This window comes from Meles meles, chromosome 15, assembly GCF_922984935.1.
Source record: "Meles meles chromosome 15, mMelMel3.1 paternal haplotype, whole genome shotgun sequence".
Classification (NCBI taxonomy): domain Eukaryota; kingdom Metazoa; phylum Chordata; class Mammalia; order Carnivora; family Mustelidae; genus Meles; species Meles meles.
Window position 1 is genome coordinate 30,193,798 of NC_060080.1, and position 25,906 is coordinate 30,219,703.

Genomic DNA, 25,906 nt, shown 5'->3' on the forward strand with positions numbered 1-25,906 from the left:
CTGTCTTAGTTCAGGCCTCCATTAGCACTTTCCTGATCTACAGAAATGACCAAGAGATTTCTAAGACATTTTCCTGCTTGATTGAATGTTCTCTTTAGTCCATTCTCTACCCTGCCACCAGAGGGATAGTTCTAAAATGCAAAATCTGACTCCTTGTGGTTGAAATCCTTCAGTAGCTTTAGCCAGTGCCTTTGCTGTGCAAACTTTTTGGCGTGGTGCACAATGTGCCCCCTCCTGTCTTCTGTTGATATCTCCAATTCCTCACATACCTAGCACCTCAAGTAGTGAGGAACTGTTGACAGCTTCCCCATTGTATTTTTGCTAATATGATACCTTTCTCCCCCCTTTCTACCTGGTAACCAAGGCTCAAGCTCGTCCACTCGGCCTCTCCTGCCCATTTCAGGCAGATTGAGAATAACCATGCCTTTCCTTGTGCTCCAGACAGGTTGTTTCCATAGCACACATAACGCTTTATCACACAACTCTCTCTCTTACTAAACTGTAAGCTTCTGGAAAGCAGGGGCCATGTACAACTCATCCCTATCTTCTTTGCAGAGTGCTTTACCCAGTCTTAGTGCTCAGTGCTCCGCTGAGATTTGGGAGTCCTTGCATAGGATGGAGACTGAAACGATGCAAAAGGATGAAATTATCTTCAGGAAGACCAGGAATGGAAATTACATTTATTGAGGTCCTACTCTTGAAAAGGAAGGGGAGTTTAACACATGCTACAACATGGATGAACCTTGAGGACAGCATGCTAAATGAAATAAGTCAGTCACAAAAATATAAAAACTAGTGATTCCACTTATGTGAGGCTCTTAGAGCAGTCATGTTCATGGAGACCAAAAGTAGAATGGTGGCTGCGAAGGGTTAGAAGGAGGAGAGAATGGAGAATTATGATTTAACAGACTCAGAGTTTCAGTTCTGCCAGATGACAAGAGTTCTGGAGATAGATGGTGAGGACGGTTGCCCAATGGTGTGACTATATGAATGCCACTGAACTGTACTCTTAAAACTGGCTCAGAGGACAAATTTATGTCCCATAGATTTTACCACAATGAAAAAAAAAAACCAACAATGGAGCAACACTAGCCCAGGAACCTACACCAACTATTACATTAACTAAAAACATGAAGGAAGGGTATAAAAATAAATATCAAATATAATTATCTTGTTGACAAACAGAGTTTTCTTAATTTTCTCATTTTGTAACAGACTAAGGTTAGCCGCGGACAAGTGTTAATATGGAACTAGCCTTTGGGAAGTAATGGCATTCATTATGTTAAAAATAGAAGCTGAGGGAAGAAGGGCAATAATTAAAGAAGGTAGCAGTGCCAAAGCAAGATCATTGTCTGCCTGTTGTTATTGATTCGGCTCTGCTATTATGCACTATGACAAGTCAAATATTTCCTCAGATTTTTGGCAGGTACTACTCTGAATAATATTTGTTTTCAGACATTCAATATTTTTTTAAAGCTTTTATTTATTTATTTGACAGGCAGAGATCACAAGTAGGCAGAGAGGCAGGCAGAGAGAGAGAGGAGGAAGCAGGCTCCCCACTGAGCAGAAAGCCCGATGCGGGGCTCGATCCCAAGACCCTGGGATCATGACCTGAGCCGAAGGCAGAGGCTTAACCCACTAAGCCATCCAGGTGCCCTGAGACATTCAATATTTTATTGGGAGTTTCATATGCTTCCAGGTCCCTGCTTTTGTAAGGATTATGTTACCCAAAAGTTTGACACGTGTAGAGTATATGCTAAGGATGTGTGTATTATAAAGTAATAGTATTATATAACTTGCTGCAGAATATAATAAAGATAAACATGGGAAATACTGGCACACAGAGATGTTGTGTAAGAAGGCTCTTCTGTAGCCATCATTACAGTTTCCTTCATATTTTCAGCCTCTAAAAGTCCCGAATAATAATTTTTCCCGTATCCTTGTATAGGGCATGGTCCTGAATGTCACGTATTTCCTGTCTGAGCCATGAGCTTGTTTTCTGATCGGTGTTTATTTTCTCTAATCTAAGAGTAGAGTTGAAAGAAGGGGACCATTTTGCCTCAGACTGCAATGAAGATGCACATTTCTTCTTTGGTCACTTCCTCTGCTTGCAAAATTTCCTCCCCGTCTGCTTCCTAAAATTACAACTTTGTTTCTTCCTAATTTGTAATACAGGTTTAACCCTAGACTGTTGGAAAGATTTTCTTGGAAGACTAAACAAACATAGTATGAAAGACAATTATTCGATCTCTTTCACTTCCTTATGGATCTCTAAATTCAAACTTCAGTGTTGCCCATAATAGGCATGTGACTCAAAGCAGTGAGAATCAGGAAAAAAAAAAAAAATCAAAGTTTGTCTGGGGACAGAAGGGGATTAGTCTTACTAAAATTGTATCCTGAGTAATTTAAGCTTCTTTTAAAGGGAAATTCAGGTATACTCTCGGCCTGGTGCTAATGACAGCTCTGCTGAAATGCTTTTTCAAACATTAAAATTGAAGGTGGATTAGCTCATCTAATTTATTACGGTCTGAACAACCTTGTATATATAAACCATAGGGTTGGAAAGGATTTTTATGACCTCAATCTGGGCTGTTTTAGAAGTACTAAAACACTTGAAATACTTTGCTAATGTTTTCAGATATATAAATAAAACAAACATCATAAATCCATCCTAAGTTTAAACCTAAATTTAAGCAAAACCAAAGGTATATATAGGAACATATGTGGTTTAAGGCAGAATATAGGGTATGGTATCATGTTGCAACTTTCTATCTTTATTATTAATAGCTATGGTGGCATTGTCAACTTTTTTTTAAATGAGTGTTGCTATTTTCTGTATATTTGTGTCATATTTATTTACTTTCTTAACATTTTATTTTGGAATTTATTTATTTTAGAGCCTTCCTTCCTCTCTCATTTGAGACTGCTGGGCCTAACCCGAATCTTAAAACAAGTTTTGTTTCTTTATGAGTTGAAAATTACTCTTGAAATTATTGTCCTTTCATGAAAAGTCAGAAAGTGTCAAATTAACAACTGCAATTAATACTGCTTCAGGATCACAAAACTGAGAGAAGGGGAGCTTTTACAGTTAACTCTGATTACAGACTGTGTAGCATGATCAGTAGAATAGCCTCATAATTTCATATCATTAGAACAAAGATAAATAGAACAGGATACCTTGGAAAATCTGTAAGCGACCCCAAAGCAAAAGACAACCAAATGCCTTAGCCTTGACTTTAGATTATATTAGTTTACATTGTGGTATTTCTCCCCCACCCTTTTTTTTTTAAAGAAAAACACATTTCCCCTTCTAATAGGTATGGTGTTAGACATCTGATGAAAAGAGAGAAAAAACACAAAATGAGTATTCTGCTTAACGTTTGGAAATAAAATAATTTCATGTCAGGTTTTACATTTAGGAAAAGCCTACCTCAGTATGTTAAAAATTAGATTTTATAACTACTTAAATTTTCTCCTTGGAAACTGGCAAAACCTGTAGGTTTCAGTAGACATGCACCGCCTGCCATTGAGTTGGCTTTGTGTGTGCCCAGGCAGGTTATTCCATATCCCTGTGCTTTTGTGTTCTTACCACTAACAGTGAGGATAATAGTAATATCTTTCATCATACTAATACATAGAATTAGAGGATCTTTAGAAACATATCATTGACATACCCACCATCTTTGATCATATTTTTACCTTGAATCAAAAAATTTAATTAGTAACTTTGAATGGAAACAAGTTCTTGTGTTAACAGCTTTTTTGTCTTTCATATACTATCATTGAAAATTGCCAGAAATTGTTGCATTATCACCTACTTCATCCTTTAAATTAAAAAAAAAAAGGAGACATCTTTAAGTAAAAAATCAAAATGAATCTATAAATACACAAACTATACACTATATGTATACATACTCTTTGTAACAATTGGTTTATTGAAACTATACAGTCAATTTTGGTATCATACAGATCAGAACTATCTGTTCTGTGAGCAGGAAAGAGATAAACTTTCTGGGGGGGGCTGTTCTTCATCTTTTGATTCTCTCTATCCTCATCTTCTTGAGTAGATTAAAATTCCTTACTGGAAGTGGGGGGGGGTTGTTTTTTGTTTTTTTTGTTTTTGGTTTTTTTGGGGCATTTTTTTTTGGATCTTGGAAGCTTTTGGTTTTTAGACCCTGCAGAGAAAAACTGACTTAAAAGGAGGTTAAATTTGTGAAGGAGTAAGAGGAATTTTGCTTGGGAACAAGATGAGTGTTGGTGGCAGGAATCAGGGTTTATGGGTATGTTCCCCTTCCTTTCTCTTAGAGGAGAGTGAACTGTTATTCTAAAGGGCTGGGAAGGGAGAGGGCCAGAAAACCAGAGGAAAGGAGATTTTTTTCCTAACTTTTATTGCCACCTTGACTTGACCTCTGATAAGGTGAAAGGAGCCGGGAAGATTTACAGGAAATCTGGATTCCTGAGATTTCTGAGGAACAGCAAAGGTCTGACTCTGTACTGCGGAAGCAAACATTTTAATTTTTCATTCCGTTATTGAAAACTGCAGTGGACAGATTTGGGCAGGGATATAATGTGGGCATCTTCATAGTCTCTGTGGCAATTCAAGGAACAAAGGGCAAGGTGTTTTAGGGTGAGGCTTGTACACTGGCAAAAAGTAAGGGGAAGGCTGAGAGTTTTGGATCTAATATTATCTACTTCATAATTTGTCTAGGACTGACCCACTTTAGTAATCCTTTTTTCTTTCCTTTTTTTTCCCCACCATTATCCTCAGGGATTTCACAAAATGATTATTAATGTTATCATTAATCTGATTATATGGTTTTTGCTCGTGTGTTTCTCAGAGTGTGGGATTAATATAATGGTTCTTACCCTGCTAGAATCACCTGGCAAGTTTTAAAAACATCAGATGTCCAGGCCATGCACCAGACTAATCATATCAAAATCGTTCACTGTGTAGTTAAAACTGTAGGATAATGTATTATTTTTTCAAGGTAAAATAATTTAACCACAGCCATTCTCAAATGCTTTGGTCTCAGGACTCCTTTACCTTACTAATCTTTTCTCTCTGATTTGGGCACTGAGCATTTGGAAAATATCGGTTCACTGAGTTACACAGATACTCCAAATGTTGAACATTTTATTATATATTATTTAAAAATTGCATTTGTTAAAATAACTGAGGAACACAAATAGCTTTTGTTTGTGTGAATTGTGTCTATCACTGTCTACTGTATTGAAAATTAAAACAGGCATTTTATAAGTGTTTAATATGGCTTATTTAAAAATGATAGAAACATTACATGTTAAATAACACCTTTTTATAAAAAATGTTTCTAAAAACAAAAATAATTTTGTGAAAAGGCTGACATTTTTCAATATTTAAATATTTTCTTTAATCTCTGACTTATTAGCAAATAACTGGATTTGCTTATGTAATCAACCTGCTGAAGTATGTTATTTTGGTTGAAGTATATGAAGAAAATTTGGCCTCATGTTGACATGTAGTAGGAAGAGAAAGAAGTATTTTAATACCCTCTTAAGATAATTGTGGATAATTTTCTTTGTTATTTAATCAAAACATGATAAATGGTAATGTCATAAAAGTTAGTTGCAATGCAGAATCTGACACCATATAAATAAAATTTTTTGCTTCATTACATTAAACTCCATTGGTCTCTTTTACACTTTGAATGGATCTTTTCTCTGTGATTTGGGCACTGGTTATTTGGAAAATATTGGTTCACTGAGTTACACAGATACTCTAAGTGTTGAATATTTTATTATATATTACTAAAAAATTGCATTTGTTAAAATAACTGACTTGTCAGAAAAGTTGTTACATGTAAGGAAATTGTCAGGCTTATGGTAGCTTATACAAGTTTCCCCAAATTCCAATTTTTACCTGAAAGATCTAGTTTTATTATTGGTGATAAACACTGCCAGTTAGTTTCCTTGAAGGCATAGGCATACTTTATTCATTCTCTAACAAATTTCTGCCAAATATCCAACTCTGAATAATCATACATTATCAGTTACTTATTATTCTATCAGTAAATTAGAATCTTATGAAAAAAAGCAGATTGTTCACTATATATCTCAAACAATTGTCCAAGCACTTCTCCTTGAGACAACTGTCCTTCAGTATGAAGCATGAGTACTTTATGTGTACCTCCCATTTTTTTTTAAAGATTTTATTTATGTATTTGACAGAGAGAGATCACAAGTAGGCAGAGAGGCAGGTCGGGGGTGAGTGGGGGGAAGCAGGCTCTCCGCTGAGCAGAGAGCCTGATGCGGGGCTCCATCCCAGGACCCTGGGATCATGACCTGAGCCAAAGGCAGAGGCATAACCCACTGAGCCACCCAAGCGCCCATACCTCTCATTTTTTTTTTTAAAAGACTTTATTTATTTGAGAGAGAACAAGAACGAGAGAGAGAGAGTGCAGGAGCAGTGGGGCGGGGCTGAGTGGGACGGAGAAGCACACTCCTCCCTGTCTTCCCCACTCCCAATGTGGGACTCCATCTCAGCATCCTGGGATCATGACCTGAGCTCAAGGCCAGATACCTGTCCATCCAACTGAGCCACCCAGATGCCCATGTTCCTCCAGTTTTGTCATGCAGAGTATAAAAAAATTCATGCTGTCAACTTCTGCTTCTAGTCAAGATGGAGTAAGAGACTATATTTGTCATCCCATCTTGAAAAAAAAATCAAACATCTACGTTCAAATATTGGGAAACAAGTATCACGAAAGAGGGATGGCAAAAGGGAAGTAAGTGACATGAGCTAGACACTTCCCCACTTGCCAACTTGAGGAGTTTGCATGATGCAGGGGACATAGAAGAATCCCAGCGAAGTCAGGTGGTCTCTGTGAAATGAAAGAACAGAGTTGAGAACGTGGGAGGGTGGCTGGAATTTGCAGGACAGAGTGGAGGAAAGAGAGATCATTTTAGATTTCTCCGTAAGTCTTCATCTGAGTATGTAACAAAATGTGCAGTTGAGAAAATTCACCAAGGTGGAAGAAAAAGCTAAGGACCAGGCATAACAAGCCCCAGGGGACAGATAGGGTCAGGAATCTTTTGTGTTTCTACTAGTCAAAGTGGAGAAGTGCCTGGGTGGCTCAGTCGTTTAAGAGTCTGCCTTCAGCTAAGGTGATGATCCTGGGGTCCAGGGATCAAGCCCTGCATTGGGCTCCCTGCTCAGTGGGGAGTCTGCTTCTCCTTCTCATTCTCCCTCTGTACTCTCTCTCTCTTTCTCTCTCCCAAATAAATAAATAAAATTTTAAAAAAAGAAAAAAAAACAGTGGAAAAACCTCAATATACAAGAAGCAAAGGGCAAAAATAAATGCCCAGAAAGTATTGTTTCGGCTGGGTCAAATTATACCTGGATTATAAACTGCTCTGCTGCAGCCTAACTAAATTAAAAGCAAGCCTCCAAAGGGTCAAACTATTTTCACCTCAACTGTGTTTCAAAGATTAAGAATCTTTAAATGAAAACAAATATGCCCAGCACCCAAAAAAGTAAAATTTGCAACATCTGATATCTAATAAAAAATTACCAGGGTAGCAAAGATTAGCAACATACAACCATCATGAAGTGGAAAAAAATCAATTAATAGAAATGACACAGATGATAAATTAGCAGATAGAGATATTAAAAACAGTTGTCATAACTATATTCTGTATGTTTAAGAAGGTAAAGGAAAGATTGAACATATTAAGGATAGTGTAAAGAAAATCTAAATTAAACCTCTGGAGAAGGAAAACAGCAATGTCTGGGATGAAAAGTAACTGGATGCAATCAATAACAGATTAGGCACCATAAGAAAAATTAGTGAACTTGAAGACATAGAAATGGAAACTATAGATACAATAAAATAGACAAGGAGGGAGCCTGGGTGGCTCAATGGTTTGGGCCGCTGCCTTCGGCTCGGGTCATGATCTCAGGGTCCTGGGATCGAGTCTCGCATCGGGCTCTCTGCTCGGCGGGGAGCCTGTTTCCCTCTCACTCTCTCTGCCTGCCTCTCTGCCTACTTGTATCTCTCTCTGTCAAATAAATAAATAAAATCTTTAAAAAAAAATAGACAAGGAAAAAAACAAAACAAAACAAAACAGAAAAAAAATGTCAGAGCACTGGTGAACTGTGGGAAAAACCCCTAACAACTTAATATGTGTGTAAGTGGAGCCCCCAATGGGGGAAGGCAGATAAAAATACTTGAAGATGTACTAGCTAAATATTTCCCAAATTTGATGAAAACTTAAAACCCATTGGTCCAAGACACTCTGTGAACCCCAAGCATGAGAACAAAATTCCACCAAGACATGTCACAATCAAATTGCTTGAGAATTGTGATAAGGAGAAAATCTTAAGACAGATTGAATCGCATTACATGCAGAGGAAAAAAAATTAGGATGACAGTCGATTTCTCATCAGAAACAAAGCAAGCAAGAAGACATTGGAGAAATATCTTTAAAGTACTGAATGAGGGGCATCTGGGTGACTCAATCGGATTGAGCCCGGAGTCAACAGGGAGCCTGCTTCACTCTCTCCTTTGCCCCCCGACCCATCCTGCACGTGCTTGCTCACATGCCCGCTTTCTCTCTCTCTCTGTCTCAAATAAATAAATAAATAAATAAATAAAAGTACTGAAAGGAAAAAGCTGTCAACATAGAATTCTATACTCAGTGAAAATATCTTTCAAAAAAATGAAGGGAAAATAAATGTTTTTTAGCATACAAAAATTGCTACCATACCTGTGCTACAAGAAATGTTAAAAGATGTCTTCTGGCCAGAATGATACCAGACGGACATATGTATCTATAAAAAAGGAAGGAAGAGTATCAGAAATGGTAAATATACGGGTAAATGAAAAAGACTTTTAAAAACCTTATTTTAACAATTTCTATGAAAAGTGATTAATGTGACGATAATAGCAAGTAAAAGATATATAAAAATATATAAGTAAAATATCACAAAGACTAAAAAGGGAAATAGAAGTATGCTATTGTAAGATTGTTTTTTTAAAGATTTTACTTATTTATGTTGGGGTGGGGAGAAGGAGAGGGAGAGAAGCAAACCCTGCTGAGTAAGGAGCCCAACAAGGCTCAATCCCACAACTCTGAGATAATGACCTGAGCTGAAATCAAGAGTCAGATGCTTAACTGACTGACCCACTCAGGTGCCCCGTAAGATTCATGTACTATACATTAAGTGACATAATATTTCTTAATGGTAGACAGTAATATATTAAAGCTATATATTATAAGTCCTAAAGCAGCTACTAAAAATAAAACAGTATACCTGACAAGCTAATAAAGGAGATAAAATAAAATAATAAAAATAATAAGCTAATTCAAGATAAATCAGAAAAAGTAGTAAAAGATGACCAAAGAAGAGATGGAACAAATAGAAAAAAAAATAGAGTGGTACACTTAAATCTGACCATGTTGATAATCACATTAAATATAAATAATCTAAACACTCCATTTAAAAGCCAGAGATTGCCTAATTGGATTAAAAAAAAAAAGTCCTCACTATATGCTGCTTACAAGAAACCCAATTTATATGTAAATAAGAAAATAGTTCAAAAGTAAAAGGAGTGGGAAAGATATACCATGCTAACACTAATCAAAAGAAAGTTGGAGTGGTTACATTAATATTAGAAAAAAGTAAATTTCAGAGCAAAGAATATTATCAAGTATAAAAAGGGTTGTTTTGTAATGATAAAAGGGTCAATTTGTCAAAAGGATTTTGCAGTCCTAAATATTTATGCCCTCAAAAAAAAAAGCTTAGAAATACATGACATAAAAATTAATAGAACTATAAGAATTAGGCAAATCCACAATTATAGTCAGAGATTTCAGCCTCATTCCTTCAGTAATCAATAGACTGTATAGACAGAAAACCAGTTATTAACTGGAAGATTTGGAGAACATTATCAACTACCTTACCGAGTTGATGTTTATAGAGCATTCTACCCAATGACAGCAAAATACATTTTTTTTTAATGTGCAGAAGTGACATTTACTAAGATAGATGATATTCTGGGCTATAAACAAATTCTCAAAAAATTTTAAAGGATTCATCCATGCCAAATCTCTTCCCTGATTATGGACAGAATTAAATCTGAAATCAGTAACAAAAAGAATCAGAGAAATCCTCAGCTATTTGGAAACAAAATAACAATTTAAATAACCCATGGGTAAAATATGGACATGTTCATTTTCTTGATGGTGGCGATCATTTTAGAGGTGTAAACATATGTTAAAACTCATCAGGTTATATACTTTAAATTTGTACGGTTTAGTGTATTTTAATTATATCTTAATAAAGCTGTTAAAAACCAGACACATACTCGAGCAAGGTTTGAGATTGAATAATAACCACAATTTGTATTGCTTCATTGTGATATTCTTTTTTTAGTATATGTGCTGCCGAAGAGAGCACTCATTGTGATATTCTTAAGTGAGATTGACTCTTTTGTTTTATTTGTCTGTTCTTTTCCTTTTCCTTTTTTTTTATTGCGTATCAGTGAATAATATAATGACTTCTAGGTAAACAGGTTTTTTTTTTTAATAGTACAGTTTTATGTCCTGTCTTAGTAAGTGCTAAGGTACCAGCAGTTTTGCATCATCAGTGTAAAGTTAATGCAGCAAAATAAGCTAATTTTGCTTTAGTATCATTATAAATAATGATTCAACCTTGCAGACATTCAAAAGAGTCTTAGAGAAACCCCAGGGATCCATGGGTCACATTTTGAGAACTACTGTTTTTCTGTTTTTTGTGTTTTTTAAGATTTTATCTATTTGAGAGAGAGACAGAGAGAGAGCACAAGCAGGGGAGAGGGACAGATGAGAGGGAGAAGTAGGCTCCCCACTGAGCAGGGAGCCCAACACAGGGCTCTAATCCAGGACCCTGGGATCATGACCTGAGCAGAAGGCAGACTCTTAACGGACTGAGCCACCCAGGTGCCCCGAGAACTACTGTTTTAACAAAACTTTCTGGTTATGACTGCATTAGTCTAACGGTGGGACTAGCTGTGTGAAACTCCTTCCATGGCAACTACATGGAGATGATCTTTTATAGCAGTTGGGTCCTTAATATGTATCACAGTATAGAATCTATACAGTCACTACTCCTCTCGTGATTAGTGCTGTCACTGCATACACAACTGATCTTTTTTTCCCATGATGAGAAATGGGCCTGCAATTCTTCAGTTACATCTTATAGTCAGGGCTTATCTTCCATGGGAAGAGTGTGAAGAAGGGACAAGTTGCAGCAGGAGGGAAAAAATAGCAGATCTAAGGGATTTCTGACAATTTCCAGGACGAAAGAAGGGAGAAAAGTGGAATGAGTAAAGGAAAAGGGAAGAAGGATATTTATTTAGTGTTTCAGGGGCAAGAAGAGACCCGAATAAAGAAGTAGTAGGGATACACAGAGGCTTATGTCGGATTTATAATTTTATGGAGAGTTGTCAGAAGGGCTCCCGTGTAAAAACCAGTTTACTGGGGGGGTGGGAGGTTGAGGAACCAGGTGGTGGGTAATAGGGAGGGCATGTACTGCATGGAGCACTGGGTGTGGTGCAAAAACAATGAACACTGTTATGCTGAAAATAAACAAATTAAAAAAAAACAGTTTACTCACTAAAATCAGTTTCACTTACATGCATGCATCTGTGGTGGGTGCAGAGAGGTACCGCTCAGATGCCCCTTCAGGGAGGGACTCTGCTCCAGCTGGGGGAGTGCTTTTGGCAGGCAGGCGGACAGCCTCTAGCTGTCAGCTCCTTTGGCAGCAGAGAGCTGCTTGCAGGAAGTCAGCCCACTGAGGTGGGGCTAAAAAGCCCTAGACATTTTGGCTCACCATGTGACAGCTCCCGACAGGGCTTTCAGCTCCAGGGCGCCCCACAGGATTGGGTGAGGCTGTGGAGGGGGACCCACTCCCTCCCCCCTAACTTTCCCCTCTGCCCAGTCCCTTTCCTCCCTCTCCCGGCCTCAGGGGTTTGTCCCAAGGGCACTCCTAAGACACACCCTGAATGCTAAACTCTTGTTTCAGAATCAGCTTCCTGTCGCTTCCAAACTACAGCAGCATCTGTTGACTAAACTGTAACCGAAATTGAAGAAAACTGGAGAATGGGAGGTGGTGAAAAAGCATCCTAAAATTACAGGTTAACACTTTAACTCCAGTGTTTCTTTGTTATTTCGATTTGAGTGATATTACCTTTAACATTTGTTTCATATCGGTTTGGTTTGCTATTCCTACCTTCGCTTTCTTACAGGAATCCTATTGTGGAAAGATAAAAAGGTAACAGGGTAAGAAAAACAATTAGGTGGTTTCTTCCCCCGCCACTCAGGAAATTCACTACTTCAAGGTTGGCGTAAGTAACAAGAGAGGAAACATACTGGGAGATGTGGCAGTGGTTTTGTTCTAAGTATTATATTAATAGAAAGTTCTGAAGTGGTCTGATTATTAGAAGAACTGTCCCTGAAGGGAATAAAGAATTTAACTTTAAGCCTGAAGATTTAATTGTCACTCAGAACTCTCAGACATGAAAAGCATTAGTAATTTTGAACATAAACAGGAAAGTAGGTACTTCCATCCTGTCTTTCCCTGTGGCTCCAGAGGAGGGCAGAACAGTGGATTCCCAGGCCTGCCCCTTGTTTGAAACTCACTCTTAAGAGTTTGGGAGACAGAGTGGGAGTGTCTTCTGGCCAACTCCATTACCTTCAGACCTTGGATCTCTGGGAAACAGGTCTGTTGGCGTGTCCTTGCTCTGATTTTTCTGGGATCCATATGTTACTAGGAGATGACTCTGGCAGACCACGCCCTGATCTTCACTGTCTGGAAGAAAAAGAGGTAATTGTCCTGACAGCTTAGACCATATAGCTGCAGACGAAATTGAGACACTGTTTTATTTTTTCTAAGATTATTTTGATAACAGCGATCTTTGATGTTACTAAGTAAATACAATTGTATTAAGGTTTTCTTTTGGGAAAGGAAAGGAAATTGCACTGGAGAAGAGGACTACCTAAAGAGCTACTGTGAACATTTTCCATCTCGTTTATTTCAGATAATTACTTCAACCATCCCTCTCAGTTGGGGAGTGTGTTGCCTACAAGACAAGGCAACTTTTTGTGAGAAAAAGACAAGATATGATGGGTTGTTACAAAGGAAATACTTTGAGGTTTTCTAGTTCAGGCTTTGTGCAGGGGGAGTCTCAGTTTCCTCATCTGTCAAGGGGGGTTAATTCCTATCTCCCTTGGTTACAAAGATTACAGAAAGGACATCGGAAGAGCCAGGCCACTAGGACAGTGCCTGGTATAGAAGTATTCAGTAAATGTCGATTCCCTGTCTATCCCTCCCTGAAGAGATGTGGGAAAACACTTCATAACCACACGGGTCATCTGATGGACCCCCTCTCCTCTTTCTATTCCCATGACACGGCCGGCCCTGGAGATCATAAAAATGCCTCTTCCCTGTCTGTTCCTCCCGTTCTTCTTCTCCAGGGCAAGGAAGTGGCCGGCTTCGTTCCCTCGGTTCAGAATCTTCTGCCTCCCAGGACTGCCCAGCCCCCGGGGTTAAGAAGGTCGGGGGTGGGGGGAGGAGAGCTGCGTCCCCGGCCTGCGCAGCGCAGTGGGGAGGGGACCCGGAGGCGATGGGGAGGCGGGCGCAGTCGACCCAAGGGTGGAGAAGGGGGACGGCGAAGGACGCGCGTTCCCGGGCTCGTGACCGCCGGCGGCCAGGGGAGCCTTCGCCCAGACAGCCTCGGAGATGGCAGGCGGCGGGGACCGGCGGGCCATGGACACCCTCCACCTGCTGCTGTTGGTGGCCGCTCTGCCCCTGGCGGCCCGGGGGGTCAGATACCGAGGCTCGGTGGACTGGATCCAGGAGAAGGTGAGCGGCTGCCGCTGCGTGATCGTACCTGGGGGCTGGTGCGCCGTGCGGGCACCCGGGGCCGGGAGACCCACCTTGGCAGGGTGGGAGGCGGGTAGAGCCGCCGGCGTCCGCCCGGGCAGCGGTGCCCGCAAAGGGCACCCGGAAGAATCGGGGCTCTGCGTTCTCGTCGGGGTGCCTCACTGGCCCCGGGGCTGCTTTGGAGACGCCACGGGAGCAGAGTGATGTCACCAGCCTCCCCTCGGCTGCGGTCTGATGCGGGGACCGATAGGCACAGGAAATGTGTCGAGCCGGCGGCGGCCGAGCTGGGAGGTGAGGGCGCTTCGCAGCGCCGCCACCCACTCGGCACCCCGGAGGCCCGCGGTCGCCGCGCGCCCCGGGGGGTGTGCCCACCGCTTCCCCCACTTCTGCATCAGCGGACGCCCTTGGGACGTTGGAGTTTCCATGCAGTCTCTGGACAGATGTGTGTTCCCATTTGTTTCAGGTTTTTAAGCGCAGCAGCTCTAAGTGGAGACCGGCTTCACTTTAAAATATTTGTTTTTTCTTAGCATTGAATAAATGCAGTTGTCAGAGCTGTGTATCTAGTGGTAGGTGGAAATTCACATAAGGAACTTAGGATGCAATTTCCTCTGTGTGAAATAAATAGGTTCAAAGTTATTTCTTGTTAACAGTTTTGAAATCGTAGCAGTGCTAGGGAATTATGCATACGTTGATGGTATTGGAGTAAAATGGTATGCTTTAAAAAAATAGTAAGAAAAGCAGTAAAGGGTTATAAACTTTGACAATGTTGTGGAACAGATCTTTTAAATGCTGACGGTGTGCTTGTATTTCGTCACAAGGTGGGAAAACAGGGCACACTGGCGAATGCAGAGACTCCCTCTGGGTCACATGCAGACTCGCACGCAGCCACACGCATGTGTGTATGAATAGCCTGCTTCAGTTCTCTGTGTTATGTTTCCTTGCTTCACCATTTAGACGCCACAACGTACGCCCACTTACTCGTGGAGACCATCAGCCACAGGGACCCTGGAGAGGATGTGGGAAGACAGCTCAAGAGTTACTGCATCAGAAGAAAAACTTTCCATGGGTGTTCAGTAGGAGTCCGTTAAGGAACATGGAGTCCCATACTTAAATCCTTTGCTTCTTCATTCACCCTGCGTACCTTCCTGGTCAGAAACTGGGAAGGCGGCATTAATAACCAGAATATGGAGCCACACCAAATGTGTCTTTCTGATTCATCTAAACGGGTGAATAAATGATACGGGAACTGTTTGAGCTGTTCTTAGGAATCAATTGTAGGCAAGATGTGTTTGTAGGTGGGAGAAAGTTTCGAATTCTGGACACGTCTTGAACTAATGAGAATTTAACTTTGAGAAAAATATTTTTATTTTATTTTATTTATTTATTTTGACAGAGATCACAAGTAGGCAGAGAGGCAGGTAGAGAGACAAGAGGAAGCAGACTCCCTGCTGAGCAGAGAGCCCGATGTGGGCCCTGATCCCAGGACCCTGATCCTGAAACTATGACTTGAGCTGAAGGCAGAGGCTTTAACCCACTGAGCCACCCATGTGCCCCGAGAAAAGTATTTTAAAGCATGAATCCCTTTTATATTTATTTTAAGAAGCTTCTCTAATCATTGTTCTACTAGGAAACTGGATGCTTTGAAATGTGGTAAGCAAATGAAGCAAATGGCAAAATCAGCCATGACAATTGCCAATTTCTGGTCCCCTCCTCCCTTATTCTGTAGGCTTACATAAAGTCCTACAGGTGGCCAGTACAGTTTGCAGTCTGGGAAATGAATTGTTCTATACTAAAATACAAGCCTTCCTGCTATATATCGCATGTAACTATCTTAATTGTTGAGGTCTGCCAAAAGGTGAGATTTAGTAAAGAAAACAATGATTCCAAAATCCTTTTTGTTTTAAGATAAAGATTGTCTCTTTCAGTGGAATCTTGTACGTAAAAACTACCTGATGGTTGAGTTATTGGAAACCTACAGACATTTTCCCATAGAAGTATAAATGGTTGGATTCTCAGGTGGGCCTATAGGTATATATTTAGAGGTATTGGCATCTGGGCGCCAGGACGCTTATATATAAGCATCTCACTTGAACCTCACAGTGCCCGTGGGGAGAGGAGAGATTCATCCCCAATTTAGAGGTGAGGTCACCTGACCACTCCTATACCAGTGAACTGAAGAGCCTGTGGACAGTGAACTGTCCTCTCTCTTCTTCCACTCTCTTCTCCAAGGTAAATGAGTCCTGGCTGATGAGGTAGGTAGGGCAGTGTCCAGGTAGTGAAGGAGGGTGGGGCAGATGGGAGGGTTGGGGGGCCAGAGGAAGAGCTTATTTCCCTTTTTCCAGGTTAGAGTGGACCCTAAATAGAATTCCAAAGTAGATCATTTGTATCGGGAACCTTCTCTCCTGTTTCCCCCCCTTTCCTGATCTCCCTCTTGGAGCTTACAGGTTATTATTCTGGGGGTTGAGTGTATTCCCAAACTACTTCTCTGGAATCCTGTCCCATCCTTGATCCCCAACCCTGTTTCTTTGGTACAGATGCATTCCTTTGGTACAACCTCGTCAACTTGCTATTAAAAGGAATCTCCTTAGTCCTCTCTTAGGTGTGAAAGGATGGTGACTGTTGTGGAGTTTGCATTTTCCTTTTAAAAGGAAGCTATTCGTTTAAAAGTATGGCTTCTATTGAAATCTCTCAATTATAAAGTTAATACGCATATTTTAGAAAATATGGAAAATACAGAAAATACAGAAAAGTAAAAGAAAACTATTGTCACCCATAATCCCACATTCAGAGAGAATTGCTGTTAACCATTTTGGTATTTTTATTCTTAGTCTCTCTCTCTCCCTCCCTCTTTCTTTCTGTACATGTATATATCACATTTATATGCACATGCATAGACATGTGTATATATGATGCGTGTTTTTATTTATAGAAATGGATAATTATGACAATCTTGTAGGTTTTTATGAGAATTGAGCTATCCATTTAAAGCACTTAGCACCATGCTGCCCTATAATAAATGCTCGATGAAGACTAATTGTTTATTTTTAAAATAACACACAAGATCGCTTCTCGGCCTTTTGGCTAAGATCAAGTGTAAAATAACACACAAGAATACTTATTTCATACTAGAGATTATGCTGCATATATGGTTTTATATTTTACTATGTCACTTAAAAGCATATTGTATTTCCACGAGCCAATAAAATTCATTGAAAGCATCACTTGATGATTGCAAAATCATTCATATTCTGTAATTTTATTCTCCTTTTATTGTTGGATATTTAGCTTGTTTCCAAACTTGCTCTCTCATAAAGTTGGGAACTGGGGCGCCTGGGTGGCTCAGTGGGTTAAAGCCTCTGCCTTCGGCTCAGGTCATGATCCCAGGGTCCTGGGATCGAGCCCCACATCGGGCTCTCTGCTCCGCAGGGAGCCTGCTTCCTCCTCTCTCTCTGCCTGCCTCTCTGCCTAGTTGTGATTTCTCTCTGTCAAATAAATAAAATATAAAAAAAATAAAAAAAAATAAAAAAATAAAGTTGGGAACCAATGTATTTTAATTAGTAGAATTTTCCTTTATTATAATAAAGGTGAACATTTCAAGTCATATTGGATGTGGAGGGGCAGATTTTTTTGAACAGAGGAACCATATACGGGAAGATTGGCCTCCCCTAGGGTCCTTCTCTGGGATCATCTCTGGCATGCTGTTACTGCTGTCTTCAGCACTTCACATTGTTCTGCTTTCAATTCTGAAAGTTTTTAGGTTTCCCCTCTTCCATGGTTATAAAAGTCCTTAACCAGGGGCACCTGGGTGGCTCAGTGGATTAAAGCCTCTGCCTTCGGCTCAGGTCATGATCTCAGGATCCTGGGATTGAGCTCTGCATCAGGCTCTCTGCTCAGCAGGGAGCCTGCTTCCCCCTCTCTCTCTGCCTGCCTCTCTGCCTACTTGTGATCTCTGTCTCTCAAATAAATAAATAAAATCTTTAAAAAAAAAAAAAAAGTCCTTAACCATTCATCCCTTTACCCACCATGATTCTTAGGGAAACAACAATGGAGACTCCAATGGAGGCACAGGGAGGTCAGTGGTAGGCTGTGTATTGGTAGGGGGAGAAAGAGAAAATGTACCCTTGTTGAGCTTCTACCACCTGGCAAGTTAAGTGCTATGACATCCTTACAGATCATTAAGCCTTTCCTAGTCACAGCTAGGAAGTCGGGGACCTGGGATTTGACTCTGAATTGTCGGTTCAAAGCCAACATTGCTTTTCTTTTAGGCAGAGGACTCCTTGCATTGAAAGAAGGCAGAACTTTATCTTATTCAGTTCTCAACTTTCCCACAACTGCATTTGTCATGTCGGAGGCATTGAACGCATTGGAAGGATTTCTGTAAATGTTGGCTGGGTTGAATCTACCTGTAGACATGGGAGTTAATCTGAGTACTGTCTGGGAGACACTCATATGGGATGAGAACTGGAGTTGAAATCACTGGGCTTCTGTAATGCTCTCCCTTTAACTCAATGGCTTGGAACCTCAAATCCCCCTGCAAGTGGGGCCAACTCTACAAATTATGTAATTAAAACCCTCGTTGGCCTGGCACCAGGTGATTAGCCCAGAGGAGATGTTTCAGGATATCTGGTTCACACTTTTTTAGCTGCAAGATTCTTGTCACCCAAAGCAGACTTATTGTCCTTTCTGCCTGGCTGAAAAGACAAGGCAGGGGCTGTAATAGAGACTCATTCCTCTGAGAATGCCTGTACCAAAGAACCTTGTCTACGTGCCTTTTAACTGACTAGGACTGGACTAACTCGGGTTTTGCATTTAACTCTGGGCTCAACACTGTTTTTGCCTCGGTTACTTTCCTCATATCCAGCCCACACTTTCTTTCCAGGTTTCTCCTCTCACTCTTTCCTCTTGTCTCCACATAGATTTTTGTATTTATTGGGTTCTGAGAGTGAGGCTCCTTGAAAGCTGAATGGGCACCATTTTGGTTGGAAGAGTCCAATGTGCAATGCTTTAATGACCAGGAAGGCTTCAGTAATTAACGGAGTGTGGTCGTTTCCCCCTTTTCTGTCCTTCACTGACTGGGAAGTTTTATTTGCATGGTTTCTCCAGCCTCTTTCCTTCCAGGGAGGCAGAGAGAGGAGGGTTCTTTACAGAAGCATGTTAATTAGATGGTTGAGCCAGGAGATTGAGGAACAACTCATTCCACTCTGGGTTTTGAGGAGCATCAATCAATGGGCCTGTCTGTTGCACTTTCCCTTCATTCATCCATCGAGCATTTTTTGGTGCTATTTCTCAACTATATTTCATCTGTGGTATCTGTTTCAGCTAGCAGTGCTGGAGGGTTATTTATTGTTCCTGTTTTTTCTTAAATCTCTTCAGAACTCTTCCATGCCCTTTTAAACCTGAGCTTGAGGGGCGCCTGGGTGGCTCAGTGGGTTAAAGCCTCTGCCTTCAGCTCAGGTCATGATCCCAGGGTCCTGGGATTGAGCCCCGCATCGGGCTCTCCGTTCAGTGGGGAGCCTGCTTCCTCCTCTGTCTCTACCTGCCTCTCTGCTTCCTTGTCTGTCAAATAAGTAAATAAAATCTTAAAAAAAAACCAAACTGTTAAACATGAGCTTGATTTACTCCCACTGTGGACACTCAGTGAAGGACCTCGTCCACAGTAACCAGGTAGGCTCTGGGAGAGAAATGGATGCCACACAGGAAAGGAGTCACTGGTCAGACAGCCTTCCTGACACAAAAGGTCTCGGTTGTCACAGAGACTGCCCTGGGCCAAACCAACCCTAAGGCATCATGGGAATTGAGATGAGAAATTAAAAGAGAGCAACGACACTAAAATCACAGCCCTCTCTAGCACTTTGCAGCTGGTAGCTTCTCGTTTCTCCTCTCCTCATAATTGCTTGTACATTTAACTGATTGGATATTTTTAATGCTCATTTTACTTTATTATTATGTAGACACAGGCTTAGTGAAGACAATTTCAGAGAGACAGTTCTGTCAATTCCTTATTTGATGACCACACCCAGTAGTGAATGAGTACTCAGCACGCCCGGGGCACCGTGCGGCTGCAGGAGGGACTAGGATATAAAGACAGTCGTTGCTCTCGCAGAGCGGGTATGAAATCAGATGTTAAACAAAGTCAACACACAGGAAAGTGATCTCCAAGTCATAACCTGAGTAAGCAGAAGAGTCAGGTGAAGAGGGAGGAAAAGGCCTTAAAGCTGGAAGTCACTGCAGGTGCAAACGCTGTGACAAGGCAGAGTCTCCCACTGCTTTGGGAGCTGTAAGGAGGCCAGGGAGACTGAAGCACGGTGTGCTTGGGCGAGTGGCCCTGTCTGGGGGTGGTGAGACGGTAGGAGAGACCAGACAGGCTCCCGTCGGCCTGCTTAAGTAGTAATTAACCATAGACGTCATCCCACTTCTTGCCTCCAGTTCCTTCTTTGTCCTTTTCACATTTCTGTTGTTTTGTCTGTTAGAGTCAGCTTTCTTCTCAAAGTGCTGTCTGAGGGCTAACTTTTAGGACTGAGAACCTAACCTGAAAGTAGTAAGGAATTTAAAGGCTGCAGTGACAAATTTATGCAGGAAATATATTTTAAAATATATATCAGTAAACAGAGACAAACCTTAACTGGTTTAGGCACAGGGAGTCTGGATGGCTCATTTGGTTAGGAAACTCCTTCAGCTCAGGTCATGGTCCTGGAGTTGCAGAATCGAGTCCTGCGTGGGGCTCCCTGCTCAGCTGGGCGTCTGCTTCTCCCTCTGATCTCTCCCCTCTCATGCTTTCTCTCTCTCTCTATCTCATTCTCTCTCTCTCAAATGAATAAATAAAATCTTAAAAAAAAAAAAAAAAAGAGGTTCAGGCACAATTGGGATTACCTCCAGGGTAACGAGGCAAGGAGGCAGAGCAGAAGGGCATGGGACTGGGAATCCATGGAACCCATATGTTTTCATGGATTTACCTGGAGCTCTCCTACAACCTTGGGATAATCATCTGGTCTCTATGAAACCTCAGTTTCCAGTGACATAGTCCAAGAGGTTGGACTAGATCATCTCTAAGTCGTCTTTCCAGCTCTAAATTCTATACCTCTTTTGTGTTTGATAGAAGGTAACAGAAGGACAACTTGTTGAATGTTTATCATGATGCTTACATATATTAGCTCACTTAATTATAATTACTCTAAGAAGTAGGTATTAATGCCTTCATTTTACAGATGAGGAAACTGAGCCTTAATGAGGTTAATCAATCCTCCAGAGTTACAGCTAGGGAGTGATGGGGGGCTGAGTTGAGAGTGTGTCTGAATCCAGAGCCCATGCTCTTTGCATAATCACCCCAGAGAGTAACGTTGAGGCACAGCAAAGTGTAGATGAATGTAAGTCTTTTGGCAATGAGCATTCTTTAATTCCACAGTTTGTCACTAGCCACATGGAGTGAAAATAGCTCTGTGATTACTGAGATACAGTCAAAGAACATTGGTGCTGGGAAAAGCTGTGAGGAGACAAGGCTCCTCCAGCTTCTGTTTTGCATTCCAAAGAAGTTACTATCCTTACTTTACCTTCATCATTCCCCTTCGGGAAGAAAGCAGCTAATCAATCACGCACTTTCCTGTGAGAAGAGTAGCACCTTTCAACACTGAGTGGCTGATAAACATGCAATGAATGAATGATTCATCACAAGAAAATACAACATGTATAAAGTCATATCCACAACAGAAATTTGATTTTTATGTTTATTGGGATCTTTAAGTTAAGGTTAATTCAGCTAATAGGTAAATGCTCTTAAGAGTGTAATGTTAATAGAATTTTAAAATAACTTTAACTGGAGATAAAGAGTGTACCATTTAGTGGGTTATAGAATCATCAAACTCTGGCTGAAAGGAATTTCAATGACCATCTAGTTTAGAGCTGTCCCATAAAAATATATGATGAGAAGTATGCATGTAATGTTAGGTTTTCTAGTAGTTACATTAAAAAAGGAAAAAGCTATATGTGAAATTAATTTTAATATGTTTTATGCAACTCAATATATGAAATTTCAATATGTAATCACCATAAAACTTATTAATGGCATACTTTTCTTTTTTTATACTTTTCATTTTTTATTAGTCAAAGTCTGAAATCTAATGTGAATATTACACTTAAAGCCCATCTCAATTTAAATTCTATATTTCAAGAGCTTATGTATGTGGCTAATGGCTACCATATTGGACAGTGAAGATGTAACTCAAATTCCTTTATTAGTTTTTTTGAGGGAAATGAGGAGTTAAGGGACCTGCCCAAAGTCATACAACCTATAAACGACATCCAGAAGCTTTGACTCCAACTTCTCTGACTCCAAGACAGTACTTCTTCTATAATGCCACATTGCCTTTTATAAAACCATTGTGCTAACAACGTATAATTGTTCTGTTGGCTCCAGTTTTGTAAATGTTGGGTTTTCTTAAGAATAGGAGATCAATAACTGATCTCCTAAATCTTAGGTTTATAAAGCACTTGTACTAAATAATTAAAAGTAGCACAGGAAGTGCTGAATATTAATTCTCAGGTTCGATGCACTGCATTCACTTTGTTTTTAAAATAAGCTTCCAAAACAGTGTAACTTTCAACATCTGAGGGGCAAGTTTTAGAGTTGAGTTGTTTGATTTGCTTTATGACGTAAGAGCTATCTCTTTAGTTTGAGGTTCAAAGGAAAGAGTTCTCTATTGCAAATGTCTCTGTATTAAATCGTGACCATTCTATGAAATGATAGCCAGTTCAATAATGTTATTCAATCCTCAGTATGATCACCAACCAGCCATTTTGAACTCATCGTCTCTTCGACAAGTTGCAGAAGGCACCAATATTTCTGAGATGTGGGAAAACGACTTACGACCGTTGCTGATAGAGCGATATCCGGGATCTCCTGGAAGCTATGCTGTCCGCCAGGTGAGGCTGCCGCCCATACCCCTGAAGGTTGTTGAACACTTGCCTTTCATGTGAGAGATACTACCACGTCCCAAGTTCTGAGTTGTCTGATATTCAGATCTGTCATCTCATCTTATTATTCACCAAAGGAAGCAACCCAGACAACCAAACAACAGGGAGTGAATGTCTGTTCTAAGTTGAGAGTTACACGTTCATCTAAATCAATTTCTGTCTGCAATGCCTGTCAGGGTAGAGCAGGAGAGAGTGTCCTAAGTATTCAACTCCTGGTCATTTCTATAACACATCCCCCAGGCTCCCAAACATGTTTTCTTGGACCCTACACTCCCCAAGGTCAACAGCCCTAGGTGGTCCTTGCCTGACCGTTCTGGGCCAAGGGTGAGTTACTGTCCTATCAGGCCTCCATTTCTCATGGGAAATTGTGTTGTCCTTGGAGGGAAAGTCAAGATCAGTGATAAGCTACTTGCACCAGTGTGGTGCTTCTGAAACTTCTAACTCTGACTCAGGTTAAAAAAGAAAAATTCCAAAAAAATTTTTAAAAATTACATTTTATACACACAAACGTAAAAATAGATTTAAATGACACAAAGTCTCAAGAAAGAAATCCGCACTCTTCTTAGTTACGTTACCTACAATTTACTCTGATATCGTTAATTCTATTTTACTAGCTGTTGTGTTTTATTTTGTTTTTTTTAATGCTGGTCATGACCCCATAAATGGATTTCGAGATCCACTGTTTTTACCATTGCAGTTGGAGAGACACTGCTATAGAGGGTAAATTAAACCATAGCTGGGGTAGACCTTGAGTGTGCCTTCTTAGGCACATTCATTCTGCCTTCTTAGTGCCAGTCTTCGTAAGTGATCTGATATTCCACCTCTAAATGACTGCTTTTTTCAGAATAGCCCCATTTCAAGGGGCAGCTCAAGAAAGAATGGGGAGAGACTGGCCCCTCAAACCCTCCTCTGAGAGTACTCCACTTGCCTAACTCTAAAGGCAAAAGACCTTGGCACTCCACTTCTGTGCTGGAGTGACACCTGCACGACCCAGCAACATAGCTGTTGGGCTCATCCATTGTGCCATGTATATGGCTCCTGCCTCTCGAGTCTAGCCCAGATAGCCATTGTCTGTTGCTCCATTAGGCTCTTGTCTCCCAGCCACACAGCACCTGTTTCTTCTAAGGAATTAGACAGTGGAGACCCAAAGGGCACCTTCGTTCTTTCTAACCTTTAGGCAGAGAGAGGAATATTAATGATCATGGCTGACTTTCATGGAACACTGTTGTTTGTTTGTTTGTTTGTTTTTTGTCAAGCACTTTATGGAGTTTTTGGCATGGATTTTCTCATTCGGTCCTCACAACAATGCTGTCTTGTGGGTACTACTATTATCCTAGTGCTACAGATTGAAAAAGCATGAGTTAGGTATTTGAGTCAACTTGTTTGGGGACATACACACAGTAGTGAGAAGACCAGAATTTGGACCCAAATGTGCTTGACTTCTTGTATCCTTTTTGGCTCTAACGCAATGTTTGTCTATCTCTTTCTGCATCTCTCTATGTCTTTATCTATCCGTCTCTTTCTCTCTCTTCATCTTTCTTTTTCTCCCTTCCCCATTCCAAAAAATAAATCAAGAATAATCCAAAATACAATCTATATCTTAAACTGCATTTTGCACTCCTGGTGGGCCCGAGTTCTTGCTACCTGGCTTCAGGAAGCACTCCCTGCTTAGGGCATTCTAGTGAACAGAACAGTAATTTTGGGAGGCTACTCTAGAGAACTGTGATGGGAACTTGCAGATTAAGCCTGAAGGTCAAAATGCAGCAAGGGATATTGGTGACCTAATTAGATGATGGAGCCAATTCGATTGTTTATAAAGAAATTCGTTGCTAAGATCATTAATAAATATTTATACTGAATTAAAAAATGTTGCTTCAGGGACAACTCTTGGGGACATTTGCTGATGCCTTTGTGGATTTTAGTGTCAACAAAAGGTATCAGAAATTATGTCCACAACCTGTTTAAGAGTTGAGAAATAAGTTTGTGTGTGAGACCTTTGCTGAACCAAGCTAACAGACATCTATTTAAAATCCCAATTCATTTTTGTAAGCATACAGACTGCTAGTGGTTTTGGAGTAGTTCATCATCTGGATACCAGATGTTCTGGACTATATGCTTTTTTTTTTTTTTTTAAGATGACCCCTTTGTGGAAAAAATTTTTTCCATCAAAGTCTGGGAATAACTTCTTTTCAGATTCTGTAGAAAGCTTATCTGAGGTGCACAGTGATTTCTCTCTATTTAGACTACCAATGTTTGAGATCATCCAATTTTATGTATTCTCACTGAGACTAATGTATTAGTTATAATCAGCTCATATTCAAAGATTTATTTATTTTTTAAATTTATTTGACACAGAGAGAGCTCACAAGTAGGCAGAGAGGCAGGCAGAGAGAGAGGGGGAAGCAGGCTCTCTGCTCAGCAGAGAGCCTGATGGGGTCTCAATCCCAGGACCCTGAGATCATGACCTGAGCCAAAGGCAGAGGCTTTAACCCACTGAGCCACCCAGGCGCCCCATTATCAGCCCATATTTAGTGATAGCCTATTGTGAGCAAAGTCCAGTATTAAGAATTGCGGATGAAGGGGCATCTGGGTGGCTCAGTGGGTTAAATAAAATCTTAAAAAAAAAAAAGAATTGTGGATGAAAACAAAGCAAATGAGATACAAACAATGGTTTCAAAAAGGTTAGAAACATTTTCCTTTTATACTTGAGAAAAGAACTTATAATCTTGAAATGGAAAAGGTAAGGGACTGCAGACACATCCAGTTATGGCCAAAGTCCACCACACTAAAGAAAGCAGGGAGTGAAAGCTGGGGACTGTTTGTTTATTTGGCTTTTGCAAGACTGAATGGAGAATCCCTGTCCTCTCTCTGGTTTAGTTATTTTCCTGGAAGCTTCCTGCTACAGTGTTTCCAAAGCCTTTGCCTATGTGTCATGTCACATAGTTACGACAGGCCACACAAGAGTTGGTTAGGCTAGAAAATCTTGTATTTCCTTGAGGGGGAAAACCGCCACCACCCCCCCCAAAAACAAACAAA

At 40.5% G+C, this 25,906-nt stretch overlaps 1 protein-coding gene across 5 annotated transcripts in view; it reads left to right on the forward strand.

The window, feature by feature from the left end:
* Positions 1-25,906, forward strand: part of QPCT (glutaminyl-peptide cyclotransferase) — a 41,380-nt gene that overhangs the window by 4,195 nt on the left and 11,279 nt on the right. The window contains exons 4-8 of one of the 5 annotated variants that reach the window (XM_045979949.1): positions 12,044-12,155; positions 12,267-12,365; positions 12,741-12,844; positions 13,495-13,882; positions 22,673-22,819. In XM_045979949.1, coding sequence (XP_045835905.1) covers positions 13,760-13,882; positions 22,673-22,819 — 270 coding nt within the window. In that variant the 5' untranslated portion in view covers positions 12,044-12,155; positions 12,267-12,365; positions 12,741-12,844; positions 13,495-13,759. Of the gene's footprint in view, positions 1-11,884; positions 11,905-12,043; positions 12,156-12,266; positions 12,845-13,061; positions 13,883-14,857; positions 15,308-22,672; positions 22,820-25,906 lie in introns of those variants that run through there. The other 4 variants (XM_045979948.1, XM_045979947.1, XM_045979951.1 and 1 more) reach the window with 4 other exon arrangements.